General features: G+C 55.1%; 1 protein-coding gene across 2 annotated transcripts; it reads right to left on the bottom strand.

Annotated features, from left to right (window-relative positions):
* Positions 1-5,766: 5,766 nt before the first annotated feature.
* On the bottom strand, positions 5,767-13,986 carry SSTR3 (somatostatin receptor 3). Of its 2 annotated transcripts, none has more exons than XM_011978917.1 (2): positions 13,423-13,986; positions 5,767-9,389 (listed from the first exon to the last, which is right to left on the bottom strand). In XM_011978917.1, the coding sequence occupies exon 2, from the start codon at positions 9,351-9,353 to the stop codon at positions 8,097-8,099; it is 1,257 nt and encodes a 418-aa protein (XP_011834307.1). In that variant the 5' UTR covers positions 9,354-9,389; positions 13,423-13,986; the 3' UTR covers positions 5,767-8,096. The 2 variants fall into 2 exon arrangements, with proteins under 2 accessions (XP_011834307.1, XP_011834308.1); XM_011978918.1 differs by lacking the exon at positions 13,423-13,986 and adding an exon at positions 12,094-12,516.
* Positions 13,987-19,014: the final 5,028 nt, after the last annotated feature.

The following is a 19,014-nucleotide window of genomic DNA, read 5'->3' as shown; positions in this document are numbered from 1 at the left end:
ACAACCACGACAGCGCCAAGGGCCCAAAGGCCAGGGACCCTCCTTTCTTGGCCTACGACCCCGGGCCTCGCGCCAGGAGGGCGGAGCCGCAGCAGAGCCGGGAAAGTGCCTTTGCGCTTCCGGCCTGGGGTGAAGCCGAGCAGATCCGAACAAGGCCGAGTCTGGCCGAGTGCTGTCGAATACAGCCGAGCAGAGCCGAGCCTGGCCGAGTGGAGCCAAGTATCGCCGAATAGAGACGAGTCCAGTCGAGCGGAGTTGCAGTGAGGATACCACGCGGCGACTGGGCGAGGCCTGAGGACCCGTGGCGCCCCCTGCCGGGCCTGGGGAGCACAGAGCCACCCCTCAGCTGTCTCCGCAGCCCTGCGACCGGCCTTTGAGATGGGCGTGGGAGCCCATTTTCCGGATGAGAAACTGAGTCTATCAGAAGTTCTGAGGCTGGCTCAAAGGCACTCAGCGCTAAGAGGTAGTGGCGCTGGGGTTCAAACCCGATTGCGTGGCCAGGAGCTCACCTGCCACTACCGCCCACGTAACGGGCATCGTGCGTTTGTTCCGTTCTCCCTCTGGTAGCTGCCGTTTGATACGGCCCAGCAGGGAGAACCCCTCCCTTCTGAAGAGCAGGCGCAGGGTCCTGGCTGAAGCTCAGAGGCAACCCCTGATCTTACAGAGGGAGAGACCAGGCAGGCACGGGGGCCTGTTGAGCCAGCAGTTCCCCTGAGCAAATATTGACACATTTGCTGGCCTTTAAAGCGGACAGAAGGATGGAGAGGCCACATCCCAGCGCTTCCCCTGCTGGGCTCCGATACACCCCACCCCCACCCCACCGTAGGCCTCAATTTCTCCACCTGTAAGATGGTGACAGAGGAGGTGGGCTCCAGGAGAGTGTGAGCCAGAACCTGAGGTGTCTGGAACCCCGGGGGACCCTGAGTGTGGCCCAGGCACCTTTTTTTTTTTTTAGACGGAGTCTCATTGTGTCACCCAGGCTGGAGTGCAGTGGCATGTTCTCTGATCACTGCAGCCTCCGCCTCCGTTCAAGCGATTCTCCTGCCTCAGCCTCCCGAGTAGCTGAGACTACAGGTGCGTGCCACCACGCCCAGCTAATTTTTTTGTATTTTCAGTAGAGACGCGGTTTCACCGTGTTAACCAGGATGCTCTCGATCTCCTGACCTCGTGATCCACCCGCCTCGGCCTCCCAAAGTGCTGGGATTACAGGCATGAGTCACCGTCCCCAGCTGGCCCAGCCACTTTTTCTGAGCCTATGAGAAAGTGAAGGCTTGTCTCACCCTCCGCACACACATGTGCACACATGTGTGCCCATCATTCACCCCTCGGTGTGGTGCATGCTGCTATGAGGCTTGGCTGGAGGCCTGCTGGGATTCTGGGGAGGAACCAAGGTCCCCATGGGGCCTGGGCTGCCCTCTGCCTGTTGGGTCTTCCCCGGGGGTGTTGTCTACCATGGCCAGTGGCCACCAGGGACACCAGTGGCCTCAGAGCTCTCCCCACCCCTAGCATCACTCCTGTCCACTCAGCCTCCATTTTCATAGTTTTGTTTTTAGACTATGAGCCCTGGACTAGGGCCTGGGAAAACCGTGTTTGGGGTCTGGCTCCCGGTGCCGTAACCCTGGGCAAGGCACATGACCATCCTGGGCCCTATTGTCTTCAGGGGTAAAATTCGTGTCAGAGATGTCGTCAGGACCCGGAAGGTCCATGCCTTCCCTGTGGACACGCTCTGGTTCTCTCTTTGCACTGATCTGGACACTTTCGCCCCCACCGCAGAGGAATTCTTGCTGCTGTTGGAGCGCTTCTCATGCCTGTGTCACACACAGTATGTATGGTGTGCCAGCCACTGTCCTATGCTGTTACAAATATTAACTCATTTAAACTTCCTAGCAATGGGGACAGTTGCTCTCCTGCTCATCTCAGAGAGGAGAAAATTAAGGCACAGAGAGGTTAATTAATTGACTAAAAATCAAACAACTAGTGAAGATGAGCTGGGATTCAAGCCCAGACACTTCCAGAGTCCGTGTGCTTAAGAATTGCTCTCTGGGCTGAGTGAGGTGGTTCACGCCTGTAATCCCAGCACTTTGGGAGGCCGAGGCAGGCGGATCACCAGGTCAGGAGTTCAAGACCATCCTGGCCAACATGGTGAAACCCCGTCTCTACTAAAATACAAACAGCCAGGTGTGGTGACGCGTGCCTGTAGTCCCAGCTACTTGGGAGGCTGAGGCAGGGGAATCGCTTGAACCCAAGAGGCAGAGGTTGCAGTGAGCCAAGATCCCACCACTGCACTCCAGCCTGGTGACAAAGCAAGACTCCATCTCAAAAAAAAAAAAAAAAAAAAAAAGGAATTACTCTCTGTACCTCTTATCCTTGCCATCACTTCCTTGGCTCCCAGAAGACAGGAAGGCCTTGTACTGGACTTCTCTGCCCTCAGCTTTTTGCAGTTGGCAACCACCCAATAAGCTCTTATTGGAGAGTTTGAAGGAATGAATGGGTTAACCTAATAGGTCCTCTGGGAGACCAAGGAGAGAAGGGGCCTTTACTTCCATTTTGCAAGAGTGGGAATTAAGAGTTTGCTAGGCCTCCCTTAACGAAGCAACACACACTGACTGACTTAAGCAACAGAAACTGATTGTCTCACAGTTCTGGGGGCAGAAGTCCAGGCTTGGCCTCGGCAAGGTTAGTTCCTTCTGAGGGCTGCAAGGAAAGGAGGAGCTGTTTCAGGCTTGCTTCTAGCTTCTGCTGTGCTGGCAATCGCTGGCTTTCCTTGACTTGCGGATACCTTGTTGGATCTTTACCTTCATGTTCACATGGCGTCTCCCTGGGTGCTTGTCTGTGTCTGAATCTCCACTTTTTTTTTTTTTTTTTTTTTTTTTGAGATGAAGTTTCACTGTGTTGCCCAGACTGGAGGGCGGTGGCGCGATCTCAGCTCACTGCAACCTCTGCCTCTCAGATTCAGGCCTCCCAGATTCTCCTACCTCAGCCTCCAGAGTAGCTGGGATTACAGGCACATGCCACTATGCCTGACTAATTTTTGTATTTTTAGTAGAGACGGGGTTTCACCATGTTGACCAGGGTGGCCTCAAACTCCTGACCTCAGATGATCCACCCGCCTCGGCCACCCAAAGTGCTGGGATTACAGGCATAAGCCACCATGCCCGGCCTCCCCGTTTCTTAAGGACAGCAGTCGTATTGGATTAGGGGCCATCCCTGCTCCAGTATGACCTCTTCACTACCTACAACGCAATGACCCCATTTCCAGGTAAGGACACATTCTGGGGCTGTGGAGGTTAGGACTTCAGCATAGGAATTTAGGGGGGACACAATTCAGCCTTAACAGGAATAGATGCCCTAGGAAGCCCTGTGTGACACAGCCTCTGTCCCTCAAAAGGGGACTGTTCGCCACCTTTCTTTCACTCACTGCCTCTCCCTAGCTCAGGACCTTAGCACGTGCCGATACCTCTGCCTGGCACACTGAGGCTGAAACTTCCACTCTAGATGCAGCCCCCACCAGCCCCCAACCCTCAGAGCATGCTGCACTTCTCCCTCCCCACTGAGCCCCCAAAATAGGGCTGCACTTCCTTGTGTGCTTGTCTATGGGTGCTGAGAGGGCAGGACCCGTGTCCCTTTACCTGCACTAGCCCCCGGCTGCATGTCAGGGCCTTGCGTATAGCTGGTGCTCAGAAAAGCCTTTGTTAGCTAAGTGAACTACATGCAGAGGTGAAATAAATGGCCCAAGGCCGCACAGTAGGTTTGCTGCGGGAGGCCTGGGACCCAGGCGTGCTGACTTTGGCCCCATGACTTTCAGGGAGACATTTCTCCCTCAGTCTTCCGGCGGACTTGCTGAGATGCTCACCAGGGCCTGCCAGAGACAGGGAGTGCCCTGAGGCCTTGGCGGGATGGTGGCCTTGCACAGCTCCGGGGGTGCCCCTCACACTACAGCCTGGCCTTCTTGCCATGTTTTTTGGTTTTTGATTTTGGATGTTTTTGTTTGTTTGTTTTTGTTTTTTTTTTTTTTTTTTTTTTTTTTTTTTGGTTTGGAGTGGTTCTCTGTCATCCAGGCTGGAGTGCAGTGGCACAATCTCGGCTCACTGCAACCTCTGCCTCCCAGGCTCAAGCGATCCTCCCACCTCGGCCTCCCAAGTAGTTGGAACCACAGGCATGCACCACCATGCCTGGCTAATTTTTGTATTTTTGGTAGAGACGGAATTTCACCATGTTGTTGCCCAGGCTGATCTCGAACTCCTGAGCTCAAGCAATCCACCCACCTCAGCCTCCCAAAGTGCTGGGATTATAGGCGTGAGCCACTGCGCCCAACCTCTGACTGTGTTTTCTTCTGTGTCGAGTCCTGTGGAGTCCAGGCTGTCAACTCCCACGGGTCCGTGGCCTCCACCTGTCCCACCCCTTCTAGGTAAAGAGGATCCCAAAGATCTGGAGGCCGTGGTCTTTCCTGCCCCAGGCCTTGCGGGTTCCCGTCTCCCCTCTGATAATGTTGATGCTGACGCAGGAAGTCCTGGTCCAGAGCCTGGTGGCCAAGGGCTGTTGCCTGGCAACCGCCTCTGAGAGACAAGTTCAAGGTAAAGCCTCGGGTCTGAGCAACTTCAATGGCTGGAGGAGGAGGAGAGGAGTGGGCAAGGTGAGTTATCACTCCTGCCTCCCTGCTCCAGCTCACAGCTGCAGAGCCTCCCCTCACCCTACAGCCCCAGTGGCTCCCCTAGCCCACAAATTCTAACCCCAAACCCTGTACAAGCTCCTTCAGTAGCCCCATCCCTTATCACTCATGTATTCAGAGGCACCATGCTGTAGCTTCACAGGAAGTTAGAGGCACAGCGTGTACAGTCCCCTCTGGAGTTGTGACATGCAGTGGCCCCCTTTGTTCATTCATTCCAGATACTCCTAAGAAAGGCCACGGTAGCACTGCCAGGCCCTGGGAACACAAGGCTGCCAGACACATGTGTGTGGGGGACAAGCACACGCACACACAGGCTGCACGTGAGCATGCACAGGTGGGGACACCCAGTGTGGTGGGGAAGCGAGGGCTGCCAGGACCAGACGAGGGACCCTGCCCAGGCAGCCACTCCCACCCAACACTGGTGCCCCAGCAGTTCCTCTGTTCCCACCACTTACACACCGGCCGCATGTCACACCCCAGTGCACATTCACTCATGGACACAGCTAAGATGTCCTGACCACCTACTATGCACCCTGCACTGGGCTCACACAAACCTGGACACACAATATCACACCCAGCAAAGGCAGCCACACACAGCAAACCCCGCACACACCCAGACCCGCGTGCTGTTGGTTGTTGGTGCCTGGCCCACCTCCCCTAGCCATTAGTAGGCTGTCCCTGACCCACCTCTGCCCCATGGGCCAGGCCAGATTGTCCATCACAGTGCCCTACCTTCTCTCTGGATGGAAATATGGGCACATGACCTGCACCCGGCCAACCATGGCACCCTATCACCATGGCTTTGGTGATTGGCCCAAGGGACCATCATGTGACCTAGTTGGAGCCAATCCACTTTCTTCCCTGAAATCTAATATTTGGATAATAGGGAGAAAGGACATCTACTGCTTTTGGATCAAGGTCTATAAGGATGTGGGCTCAGCCCCATCAAGGGTACCCTCCACGTTCCCTGAAGGACCTGGACTCTGGGATGTCACACCCGAAGAGGCCAGGGTGCATGGAGCCCACACGCACCTGCACATTCACACCCATCTGGACACAGTGTCTGGCAGATAAATTGGCCCAGGCCACAGATGTTATCAGATGTCACCATCTTTATTGACAAGAGCTAGAGACAGAAGCAGCAAAGGGTTTCCTAACTGGGCTCCCGGGGACCGTTCTAGGACATTGCTCTCCTGTCTTAGGCAGCAAGAAGGCAGGATCAGCCAGAGAAGGCCAGAAGGCCAGGGCATCCTTCCTCTCTCAGACCCTCAGATCTTCCTCAAGGAACCCCAGACCAAGTCCCAGGGCTGGGCCTCCAGCCTCCATCTCCACACAAAATGTGGTTTTATAAACTTCCTTCTCCTCTGAGGGTCTCACTCTCTCCCCAAGTCCTGCCTCCCTGACCCTTGGCCTCTGACCCCCAGACTGCCCATTTCTCATGGCCTACAGTGTCACCACCCCAAAGGACAGACATAGACCGGCCACTTGATGAAGGAGAGGGAGGTATAGGCCAAGCCTGGGGGTGAGGAGGGTACTCCCACTTTATAATCTGGTACACCCCACCCTACCTGTTGCAGTGAGCCTGGAAGTTACCTCACATGACTCATTTTCTTGTTAGATCCCAGGAGGCAGCTAAGCTGTGATTCATCTCCATTTGTTGATGGGGAAATTGAGGCCCAGAAGGCCCATGCCAGCCCAGGACCCTGAGGTGTGCAGAAGATCCAAGTCTCCAAAATCTGGTTCCTGTGCTTTCCCTGAGGACCCCTGCCCTCTGCAGGGGGTGGGGAAGTGGAGGGATTTCACTGGGGGTCCCACCCTCCCAGGGCCAGCCTCACCACAGCTCTGAGGGACCATCTCTGGGACGGAGTCTAGGCCCAGCCTTGGATAGTGGCTGCTCCCCGTGGTCCCCCTCCACAGTCCCACTTCAACCTCTTCTTGTCTTTCCTGGGCTTCTCAACCTGTAGTCTCCAGGATGATAGAGCATGGGGAGGCCTGCTCCCCACCCACCAGGGGCTCCCCGGTCCTCCCGATGTCCCTGGTAGCCAGCTTCACCCTAGGGCTTTATTAAGACCTGAGCCCTTCTTGGCAGCACTCTCAGGCCCCTCAGGGACACAGGCCCTGTGCCCGTCTGTACTCTGTGCATTTGCCGTTGCACCCTGGCTGTTCCACCCTGATCGTGTCCTTCCCTCAGTACTGGTTGGGTGGGGCTGTTGTCGGCAACTCAGGTGCACAGATGCTACCACTGAGCTCAGCCCAGGGAGGCCAAAGACGGCTCCAGGAAACAGATCTGTGCTTCTCCTTCCCCTACTCATCCTCCCCTTTCCCCCTTGTCTTCCTCTTCCTTCTTCTTCCTCTTCCTCTTCTCCTTTCCTCTTCCTTCTCCTCACAGCGTTCTTCAGCAGACACTGTGCCTTTCCATGCCAGTCCCCATGGGCTGGGTCTCTGCCTCAGTCTCCAGGAGGGGAGAATATGGGTCACAAGGAGAGAAACAGGAATGGCCCCTCCTACAAGGAGGTGCCTGGAAGCCCTCAAAGACCTGGGAACCCCTGGGAGCCCCTACTCCAGCCGTAAAACCCAACGTGAGCTTCCTTGGGGATTCAGTGGCTGACCTCAGCAGGGGCGGAGCCAGGCTTTGGGTGGCCTAAGCTTATGCAGTTTGAGGTCCCTCTTTAAGAAAACGAATACAAAATGACAAGTACAAAAGTAGATGCAGGGCCTTGAAAGAGCCCAGGCAGTGAGAGACCCTGAAGCTGGCCCCCACTCGCTTCCTGGGAAATTCACCTGTTCTCTCCGCGCCCAGGAGCACAGGACCTCCAGCATTGACTGCCTGGGCCAGAAGGGCATGGAGGTTGTTGGGGTTTCCCCAGGTGAAGCCTGAGGCCTAGAGAGGAGCAGAGCTGCTCCAAGGCCTCACAATCGAGGGGAGGGAGCTGATCTGGGGCCTGATCATTTCTGCGCCACACCTCCCACCAGGTTAGGCTTTCTTCTGTTTAGGTTTCCAGCCCAGCCCCCAGCAGCTCCTGTGTCCCTGACTCTGAGCCCAAGAAATCCTGGCCTTGGTTTGTCCCTCTGAGGGTCAAGATTCAGGTTGATACCCCCACACACTCCAGCCCTGGGGGGAGGCCAGTCTGCACCCACCTTTTGCTCGCTCAGCAAGGTCAGCCCAGCAGTAGTGCCCTCCAAACCTCTCATCTGACATAGATCATCCAGGCTGATGACTCCTATCCCTGAGTCACAGAGGAGAAAACAAGGCCCAGAGACTGGAAGCAACCTACCCGAGGTCACACAGCAAGTCCTGGCAGCAACAGCATCAAAGCCCAGGCCCTTCAACATCCTATCATGGGGCTGTGACACCTTGGGAAGTACACCCTAGGCACACCCATGGCTTCTTCCCCTTCCTCAGGCCACCCTGGCTTTCCCCAGGCCCCTACAGGTAGCTGATGCGCATGGTGCTGGACTTCTCCCCAGTGGAGGCCTCTTGGGGTAGGAGCTGCTGCTCCTTGCTGGCCACTCTGCTGGGCGGCCGCTGCTGTCCACTGGTGCCAGGCTGTGTGATCTGGCTGACCCGGCCGTTCATCTCCTTTCTCTTGCTCCCCTCCCTGCTCTCCTCCCCATCCTCCTCCTCCTCATCCTCTTCCTCAGTCTTCTCCGGGGGCCCCACAGTGGGCTCCTGGCTGCACACGCGGCGGGAGGGCCGCAGCAGGACCCTGCGGAAGCCCTGCTTGAAGCGGTAGGAGAGGAAGCCATAAAGGATGGGGTTGGCACAGCTGTTGGCGTAGGGCAGTGCCACCACCAGGAAGTAGAGCCCGAAGAAGGCAGGCTCCTCGGGCAGTGGGCACACCACGTTGACGATGTTGAGCACGTAGAAGGGCATCCAGCAGAGCACGAAGAGCGCCACCACGGCCACCACCATGCGCGTGACCCTGCGCTCAGAGCGTCGCCGCTGGCACGAGGGCGCCCACACCCGGCGCCCGGCTGAGCGCACCTTCACCACGATGAGCAGGTAGCAGAGGCAGATGACCAGCAGCGGTCCGAAGAAGCCCAGTGCAGCCGTGTAGATGATGAAGCCAGCTCGCCAGGCTGCTGCCGGCTCAGGCCACTGCATGTGGCAGGTGCTCATGCCGCGGGGCACTCCTGAGAAGACCACCACGGGCAGCACCACCACGGCTGAGGCCACCCACACGGCCGCGCTGACCATGCGGGCTACCGGAGCCGTGCGCCAGCGGGCCGAGCGGGTGGGATGTACCACGGCCAGGTAGCGGTCCACGCTCATGACGGTCAGGCAGAAGATGCTGGTGAACTGGTTGATGCCATCCACTGCCATGACCAGGCGGCACATGAGGGAGCCGAAGGGCCAGTAAGACAGGGCGTTCTGGGCGGCCAGGAAGGGCAGGCCCAGCATGAAGAGCTCGTCAGCCAGTGCCAGGTTGAGGATGTAGACGTTGGTGACTGAAGGGCTGGCCGTGTGCCGCAGGACCACATAGATGACCAGCGAGTTACCCAGCAGGCCCACCACACACACCACCAGGTAGACCAGGGGGATCAGAACGCCACTGACAGCCAGCCCTCCCAGGCTTGGGGCCACCGACACGTTGCCCAGGGTGGCATCTGGGGGCCAGGCCAAGGAGGCATTCTCGGGTTCTGAGGTCGTGGACACCGATGATGATGGAGGAAGCGTGTCCATGGCTGAGGGGAGGTTGGTCAGCAGTCAGCTATTTGCCTGGGGGCAGGAAAAACAGCTCGGTCACGGCAGAGAATGGCTTTCTCTGTGCTGCCCTCTCCCATCACGCTGAACCTGGGGACCTGCTGCACACCCATCCTCCCATCGTCTGAGAGATTTCAGAGGATGGGAAGTGCACCATCTCATTCACCCTGCACAGCGCCGCAAGGCTGAGTCTTGTTATCCCCTTTTCTCAGATGAGGAAACTGAGGCTCGGGGAGGTGAGGTGATCATTCTTCATCGTGGAGAGAGGGTGTGGTGTGCGGCATGAAGTCATACTGTTTCATCAACCAATACCTGCCCTTCCTTTCTACATGTGAGGCCCCAGCTGGCAGGGCCCTGTGAAGTGGGTTGCATTGCTGGCGAGACCAACAGGTCTCGTCCTGACATCTGAAAAACACTGCTTCATATCACAGGACCTTCACCTGGAAACCCGCTCCCTACCTGAACTTCAGAGGATCCATGAACGCCCTAAACTCCAGGTGAAGGTTAATATCAGATTCTTCAGGTTCCAAATGGAGTTAAGAACCACAGGCTTGGGGTGTCCCCTCCCTTGGGAGTCAGAGTCCTTAGCGCCCCCCCATCAGCCTGGGCCATCCCACTATGCCCCTCCCAAAGGCCCTGCCCAGGAAGGTTGGCTATGAACCTAGGGGCAGGTGGTTGAGGCCCCTTCTCCCCAGCGGCGGCTGGGGTTGGAGAACTTTACAATTCACTTAGTAGATGGTATCCAAGAGTAGCCCCGCCCCCTGGCTGGAGGGGCCAGCTGCCTGGAGAGGGGAACATTTTCAGAAGGGATTTGCAGCACAAGCAAGAGCCCCCACTGCACTCCACGTGCTTTCTTAGTGTCTTTCTCATCCCATGCCTGCGTGTAAGAAGCCGGGGCTCCTCCGGGCTCCCCTGCAAGACTCTGATCCCCTCCCATGTGGAGTCTCCAGCCAGCTTTGGACCCTCCCCACTGCTTTCCGCCCTGTCACTTTCCCACAGGCACAAGCTCTGCCTCAGTGTCAGGCATCAAATGAACCAGAGAAGCCTGGAGTGGACCAATTCCAATGCCAAGGGGGAATGTCCAACCCCACTGCGGAAAGCCACGCTCAGGAGGAGGCCCAGGCAGGGCCAGGCTGGAAGCAGGAGCCTCCTCTGGGGCCTGGACCACCCACTGCACCCCTTCTTCCTAATTATCCCCCAATCCCCTGGCTCCTGGCTGTCCTCAGATTCTCCCTGCAGAAAACCCTGAAGGGAAGAGAAATCTCTCAGAGGAGAAGCTCTTCTTCTAATATCCCTGACACTGGGCCTGCAGTTCCTCCCTCCACTGGGAGCTGTGGTCCACACTGCCCTATACGGACGTCACTGTTGAGGTGCAAAGCTTCTGGGAAGGAAAGGCACCCCAAATCCAAACAAACACCTCTGAGCACACCTGGCTACCCTTGCCCCAAGGACCTGGGGCTGCAGCGGGCTTACAGTGCCAGGCTGGGTGAAGTCAAGGGTAGCAGGGAACCCCTAGGCCATGGCTTCTCCAAAAGCATCCCAAGCTGGCTGGGCTCAGAGCATCTCCTCCCTGTTCCTGGGGCTGGGAGAAGAGAAGGATTCTGAGCCTGGGTCATCCCCCAACCTGTCCTCAACCCATCCTTCTCCCCAACCCCTCATCAGGTCTCCTGGGCCTGGAACAGCAGCACTAAGGGAGGGGCACCTAGACAGTGGGCTAGAGGATCCTAACAGTGCTGCCAGCTGCTCATCACTGAGCCCTGACTGTGCCAGGTGCCAGGCTAAGCCGGTGAACTGCAGTATCCTATGGTGTCCCATGAGGGAGGCACTACTGTCATCCTCACTGCACAGATGGGGAGCAAACATGAGGTCACATGTTCTGGTCACAGCTAGGAAGTGGCAAATCTAGAAAAATTTGTAGTGACGACCTCTACGCCCATTCCACAGGCTGGCAAACTGAAGCCAGGCCTGGGAAGGCACCCACCTGAGTGCCCAGCTGGTACCCCGCTTTCCCAGTTGCCCCCAGGGCTTTGAGCTATGAGGATCATGGACTCAAAGCCTAATGGACCTTAGAGATCTTAAAATAGAATTTTGAATTCTTAGAACAGTCAGAGAATCTTACAGCCATAGGATTTTAGACTCAGTATCCTTGAATCGCAGAATGTTAGAATTTCAGAATGCTAGAATGAGTCCATCTTAGACCTGGAATTGTGGAACCTGGAACCTTAGAGCCCTGCCTCCTTGGCAGGGGACCCGCGTCACCATCTACCTTGCCGCCCTGTGATGTGCACAGATCCTCTTTATAGCATCCCTGCTGGTCAGCCAATCACAAGCCAGGGCTAGATGAGGGAGGGAAGCACCAGGCTCGCGCGAGAAGCAAGGAGCTGGGCAGGCCTAATTTCCAGGCTTCAGGGACAGATGCCCCTGGGGTAGCCCACTGGGGGTAAGCTCTGAGGTTGCCCCACCCCCACGCCTGCCCAGCACACGTCTGTGCACCCACAAGCGCATGCGCTGACACACACATGGTCCTGACAGGAACGCGGCACGCCTAGCCAGACCCTCCTTTGTACCAGGGAATGCAGTCGCCCCTCCCAGAACCCCTGGCCCCCTCCTGGAAAACCCTGTCTCCACCTTTATCTCAGCCGGTCTTCCCTGTCAAAGTTTGAGGTGCCCAGGGAGCAGAAGCAGGGAAATTACAGCTTTCCAAGCACGTAAGCCAGACCTGCAATTGAGGTGCCGTCTTTTCTTTAAAGAGCTGGAATCCTGTGCATGATCTAGTTCATCCTTGGGAAGGAGGGACTTTTCCTCCCTGTCTGGTTTATCTTTGGCACAAGCTTGCCTGAAAGCTGGGGGCGGACTCCTCGGAGGACTGTTCAGGAGGAGACAGCACAGAGAGGGTGAGTGGCTGCCTTGAGCCCCACAGCCCTAATAATTCAGGGAGGCCAGGCACCCCAATCATTCTCCATTTGCCCATCTCTCACTCGCTAGAACACTGGCTCTTGAATGCAGGGGCCCTGATTGATTGATTTCTTAACCCCAGAACCTAGGACATCACCCAGGACAGCCATAAATGTGAACAGCCAAGCAGTTCAGCAAGGAAAGCTCCAAGGTGGGACACTGTCCCCAGATGGAAGCCTCAGACTCACATCACGAGATCCTCGAGAAGCCCAAGAGGGAGAGTTTTTAGAGAGGAAGAAGTTGAGGCTCAGAGAGGTTAAGTAAGCTGCACAGGGTCACCCAGCTGGAGAGTGGGAAGCTAGAATTCGAACTCAGTTCTGTCTACTTCTAAACCATCAGTACCTCCTGGCCCCACTTGGCTCCTCTGAAGGCCCCAGGCTGAGAAGAATCAAAGGCCATGACAGTCCTGAAGAGTGCAGGGCGATGGCTCCTGGCTCTCTGCTTGTCCTCTACACCCTTGGGCCTTCTCCCCAAAGAGACCTGGCTTATGCTTGTCAGCGCCAACTGACTCACTCGCACCCCAGGCCTGGGGCCTTATCCCAGGAGCACACCCCACAGGCCCAGGGTTAGGGGCTTGGGCTCTGTTGCACAGCAATGACGCCAAATTGCTGTGTGACCTCGGGCAAGTCACTTCTCCTCCCTGCACCTCAGTTTCGTCGTATGACTTCGGGCAAGTCACTTATCCCCCTGGACCTCAGTTTCATCGTATGGAAGACAAGCGGACCCACTTCCCAGGGTTGTTTGCAGAGATTAAATGGAGGCGTGCCAAGCACAGTGCCGGGTATAGAGGGGGAGCTCAGGAGAGCTGCCACGTGAGCTGGGAAAGCCAACGACATGACGCATCTGGCTCCCTCCAGCCCTGACAGCCTGCGATTCTGTGATTCCGAGATCCTGGAATCATGGCACAAGATTCTGAGACTAATGCCCCTACCCCTGCAGCCGACCGGAGGTCACAGGAAGGCCTCCCTCCTGCCTCCCTGGGACTCCCCACCCTCTGCCTCCCCAGCCCCAGCCTCCCAAGTTCATCCTGGGCAGAGGATGGGCTTCCGGGACCCCACCCTTTGGGACATCATCCGGGCCCCAGCCTCCTTACCTGCCCATGGGGTGAGGGCTTCCCTCCTTGTCGCCAGGCTGGTTATCATTCTGCTGTCCCCTCTCCCTGCCCAGTCCCCAGGGTCATTAGCCCTGGGATTGGTTAGGAGGGCACTCCTAACTGGGGTCCCCACGCGGCACCCACTTCTAGACTGCTTGCGGGCTCAGGTGCCCTCCCAGGCCCTCGGCCACGGCTGTCCACAGAGCCTCTCCCATCTGGTCTCCGGCCCTGACTTCCCAACCAGCGCCTGGTACGTCACCCCCCATCTCCAGGACACATCCTGGGGGGGCAGGGGCAAGGATAGAGGGGGAGAAGCTTCCCAGGGTGAAGAAGAGAAAAGGGGAACGAGGGACGCACAAACCAATAGAAATAGAGGGGAAAGGGGGTCGGGAGGAGGTGGAGAGAGAGAGAGAGAGAGAGAAAGAGGGAGGGGGAGAGAGAGAGAGGGAGAGGAGACCGTGAGTAGGAGGAAAGGCAGAATGAGGGGGAGTGATGAAAGATGCGTGACAGGGAGAAGACGAAGAGGAAAGAGAGAGGAGACACGGGTGAGAGGGAGAGATGCAGAGAAAGGCAGGATAGAGAGGAGGAGGGAGGAAGGAGAACGAGGGGTTGGCAGGGAGAGTGACAGAGAGGGACTGTGCCACAGATGGTGACATGGAGCCCGCGAAAGGAGGGAGCAAGCAGGGAGGGGCCGAGGGCCAGAGAGCAGGTGTGGGGGGTGGGGGGCAGGTTAAGGGAGGAGGCCCAGCGAGGGAGCAGGAGGGGGGCAGACCCTGTTACCGAGGAGATTTCAGCCACCCACGCCCGCTGGCCTTGGCTCCCGCAGGGAGTTGGAGAAAAGAATGTGCTCAGTGCTCAGGGGAGCTGAAGCTGCCAGCCAGTAGCCAGAGCAGCTCCCCGAGGCCACTGCGGCACAGGTCCCACGGGGCTACAGCTGTGTCCCAAGGCAAGGCTGGGTGTGGGGCTGACCAGCCCTAGAGTCCACAGTCCAGCCCTGCAGTCAGGCACACCGGCCGCAGCCAGCACCGGCCACCGGGGAGGCCGGGTAGGGGTCATTAGCCCTGGGATTGGTTAAATCTGGAGAGCCCCAGGCAGGGTGCGTAGAAGGACAGAGTAGAGAACCAATATTTCAGGCTTTGAGGGCAAAATCATTGTGCCGGGAGAAAACAGATTTTCAGTATTTTCTAACTGACAAAACTCAAAATAGAATAATAATAATTCAGGCCAGTGTTTTGTAATGCAGGTCCACTAATGAGAAGAATAGAGTTCTTTTTAGAGGCAACATATTTTGCTTAATTGGAGTTTAGAGTTAGTGTTTCATCAAACTGATTGCAAATGGTCATCCGTAAAAACCATTCTCAGCTCGTAGGCTGCACAAAAACAGGCAGTGTGTGGGATGTGCCCCATGGGCCACATTTACTGATCTCTGGTCTAAGAGACTCTGCCCTGTGGTCCTGAGCACAGGCCCAGCTGTCTTGGGATGCCGTGCCCCAGCCTGTGCTGATTCCTGCCTCAGCACAGGATTGATAAGGAAAGGAACAGTCAGAGACGGGAGGGAAAAAGACATGCGTCTTGGCTGAGCACCTACTATGTGCCAGGCACCACCTAGGATGCTTTCCAAACTGGGCCATTCCTTGGGACCGGGGCTGGACCTCCTTTGTCACTAGGTACCTGGGGCTGCAGAGAACTGGAAGCTGAATTCGTCCAGAGGTGCCACCGTGCATGCGGCAGCACACAGTAGGACACACCCGCTTCCACCCGGAGCTGGCCTGGTCTCTTAACGCTGCCCCTCCGTTTGCCACGTGCCCGGGGCAAGGCCCTTGCTCCAGGTCTCAGCATCCCGTTGTCTTGGTCTGTACAAGTTCATGAGGTGTGGGTGGGCTCCTGGGAGCATGTCCTCAGGGTCAAGGGTGGGTTTTCCATGGCACTGACCACCCTTCCCTACCCATGGCTTCTCCCTGCCCTCAGAATAAAAGCTCTCCCCCGGCAGCCCACCTGGCACTGCAGCTTTGAGTCTGCCGCCTGCGCGGGCTTCCTCCTCTGCGGATTTCCCTCGCCCCTCTGTGCCCTAGGCGCAGCCAGCCTCATGTATCCATTCACTTATTCCTGCAGGTTGGGGTACAGGGGCTGAAGACTGGACAGGGGAGTTTGAGCCCCAGCTCTGCCCCTGCCGTGCAGTGAACTTGAACTTCAGTTTTCTCCTTCAGTAGAGTGTACACCCCTGACTGCCCGGCCCGGGGGTTTCTTGTGAAGGTTAAAGGAATAAATGTTCATCAGCGAGCCCCCAGTCACAGTCACACACCTCCCCAGCACCGAGCCTTGCTGCTCCTGCCCGGAACCCCTCCACTGCTCTCCGTCCACAGACTCCCTTTTGGGCCAGGCCACTGAAGGGATTCAGGACACGCTACCCCAGAATACGCCACTCTGACACATTGATTTCTTTGAACTAAAGGCACTTCAGAAACAGCAGGTGCAGAAAGGGTGCTCTGACCTCCCCTTTTCTTCCTGAAAGCAGGAGCGAAAATGCCCTGTGAAAGACGCCCTCCCTGTGCTAGGAGGAAGAAAGACATTCTTATTACCGGATAAGGAGAGTCGAGGCCAAAAGAAATCCGTACGAACAAATCGTTTAACCCTTATCTTCCCAGTTACACAATCGCCATTCTTTGTTCAACCTGATACAAAAGCCCTTATGTCTAGTCACTTCTTTGGGTCTTGGTCATTTGGGCAGCGGGTGGAGGGGGCTCCCTCATACATGCAAATGAAATCTGTATGTTTTTCTCCTGCTGATCTGCCTTATATCCGTTTAATTCTTCAGCCCAGCCAGAGACACTAAGACAGTAAAGAAGGGTTTTTCCTCCTGCACCCAACCGTCGCCTTGCACTCCCCTGCTTCCACCCTCGCCCCCTACTCAGCAGAGAGAGTGAGTCCATTACAAACATAAGTCATCCCAGCTGCCTCTTTGAGACCTTCCCATGGCCACTTGCTCCTTGTCAAGTAAAATCCACAGTCCCTACCGTGGCCTAGAGGCCCCATGTAACGAGCCTCAGCCTGCGCTCCTGCCACTTGGCCCTCTTCTCGTTCTAAAGCACCAGGGCCTCCATCTGAACCTCACTGGTGTCGCGAGTCCCTAGCAGTCCACTCTGGGTCCCCCTCTTCACGAACTTCAGCATGGTTAGGCATCCCCTGCTCTGGCAGCCTTCTCCAGAGCCCTCCCCTTCTCCGACACTCCCTTCTTCAAGATTCCTTGAAATAAAAGCAAATAAAATGTGCTTTTATTTCATCAAAGTACTGTTTGCAAGTAAATTTAGAAACCAGTAGAATAGTCCCCCCTTTACGCCCCTTATGCCTTGGGGCATATATCCCAATACCCAGAGTGAATGCCTGAAACTGTGGATAGTAGTGAATCTGCATATATATGCTATTATTTTTTCCTGTATGGTGTTTTACATACCTATGATAATTTTTAAAAATAGAAACAGGGTCTCACTATGTTGGCCAAGCTGGCCTCAAACTCCAGGCCTTAAGCGATCCTCCCACCCCAGCTTCTCAAAGTACTGGGATTATAGGCATGACCCACCCTGCCCAGCCTGATAATTTTTTCCTTTTTTTTGAGACAGAGTCTCGCACTGTCATCCAGGCTGGAGTGCAATGGCGCCATCTTGGCTCACTGCAACCTCCGCCTCCCGGGTTCAAGCAATTCTCTTGCTTCAGCCTCCCGAGTAGCTGGGATTACAGGCTGATAATTTTTTTTTAAATAAAAGTTCTCACCTATGTATTACTGAAACCAGCCTACTAGTGCAGAGCATATAAACAAAGAGAAAAAGTACCTTCCCAATCAAACATGTCCAGCTGTCCAGACAGTGGTGACATTTTCAGCTTGCAATGGTAAGATGATCACGACCTTGATACAACGTAAATATGTGTAGCATCTCATGCTCAGTTCCTTATAGACCCAGCTTGGTTCTTTCCAATACCTCCTTTTGGAGCTGTACCTGATGTTATTGCCAGTTTTCATACAAATCCACTGGGGAATGGGTCCTTTTTGCTTTCGTTTCTTGCGCAGAAATGACTTGATCCTGAGAGTCTTGTGAGAAGCTGTGGCGAGAAGCGGAGTCAACCACACACCACGATGGTGGAGAAAGATAATGTTTAATTTATAAATTAGGCACAGTTAAGAGATGAACAGCAATAATTAATCATACACTATACAATAGAACAATTACAACAATATACTGTAACAGAAGTTATATGATGGTGATCTCTCTCTTTCTCTGTCTTTTTCTTTCAAAAGCTATTAATATTTTTGGACTGTGGTTGCCTGAAGGTAACTGAAACTGCGCAAAGTGGACTACTGTAGTGCTGAAAAGGTTTACAACGCAAAAAACAGCAGTCGTCCCGCGTCCCTCCCGCCCCTCCCATCCCAGAGGTAATCCCACCCACTCAGCAATTGCTCCCTCAGTTAAACTCTTTCTTGCTAAATATCATATTGATTTTTTAATGTCTTAATCCCTCAATTTTACCCATTATCTACTGACTCCTCTTATAGTAGAGGAGAAGTTTACATTTCTTACACACTCTCACCCTTCTCCCCATCTTCTCGAGTTTCTGTTAAATGCATATCCAGTGTTCCCATGATTAATGCAATGTAAATATTATTTCCTGCTCAGTCAGGAGTTCATAATTGCTTCGTTTTTTTCATTTGCTTCGTTTTTTTCATTTGCTTTGTTTTTTGGTTTTTAAAAATATCTTCAATTTCCTGCACTAAGCGTTTCCACACATTCCTATAGCTTCGTAAAAACCACACAGCGCAGTTTCCAGAGTCCAGCCTCAGGGACGATTTCGTCCTGGAGACTACCGAGCTCCTCTTATCTGGGCCAGCTGCCCCTTGGGCCCGTGTGCAGCTGACATCCTGAGATTCTCTCTCCATTATTGTTTGGGGATTGCCTTCAGCTTTTTCCTGTATGAATCCAGTTTCTTAGATTCCATGTCCTCCTCCTTGATGTTTTACTCTCTCATTTTGTGGGGGACTTGGGGGGTTGGTTTTTTTGTTTTGTTTTGTTTTTGAGACAGGGTCTTGCTCTGTCACCCAAGCTGGAGTGCAGTGGTGCAATCTCAGCTCACTGCAACCTCTGCCTACCAGGCCCAGGCGATCTTCTCACCTCAGCCTCCTGAGTAGCTGGGACTACAGGTGCATGCCACCATGCCCAGATAATTTTTGTATTTTCAGTAGAGATGGGGTTTTGCCATGTTGCCAAGGCTGGTCTTGAACTCCTGGGCTCAAGTGATCCACCTGCCTCAGCCTCCCAAAGTGCTGAGATTACAGATGTGAGCCACCGCGCCTGGCCTCCTCTCTCATTTTAATAGAGCGTAGCTCCTAGTAACTTTCGGAGAAAGTGTGCATGTTTCAAAATAGTGAATTCCCCTCTCACACTTGTTGATAGATAGGCTAGGTATAGAATTTGAGATTGAGAATGACTCTGACTCAACTGACGGAAGGCATCTGTGGGTGTCTCTAGCGCTTCCAGCACAATTCTTTTTTTTTGAGACAGAGTCTGGCTCTGTCGCCCAGGCTGGAGTGCAGTGGCGCGATCT

Source organism: Mandrillus leucophaeus, unplaced genomic scaffold, assembly GCF_000951045.1.
Source record: "Mandrillus leucophaeus isolate KB7577 unplaced genomic scaffold, Mleu.le_1.0 Scaffold2, whole genome shotgun sequence".
In the NCBI taxonomy this organism is placed as follows: domain Eukaryota; kingdom Metazoa; phylum Chordata; class Mammalia; order Primates; family Cercopithecidae; genus Mandrillus; species Mandrillus leucophaeus.
This window is presented reverse-complemented; position numbering and strand designations above follow the sequence as displayed.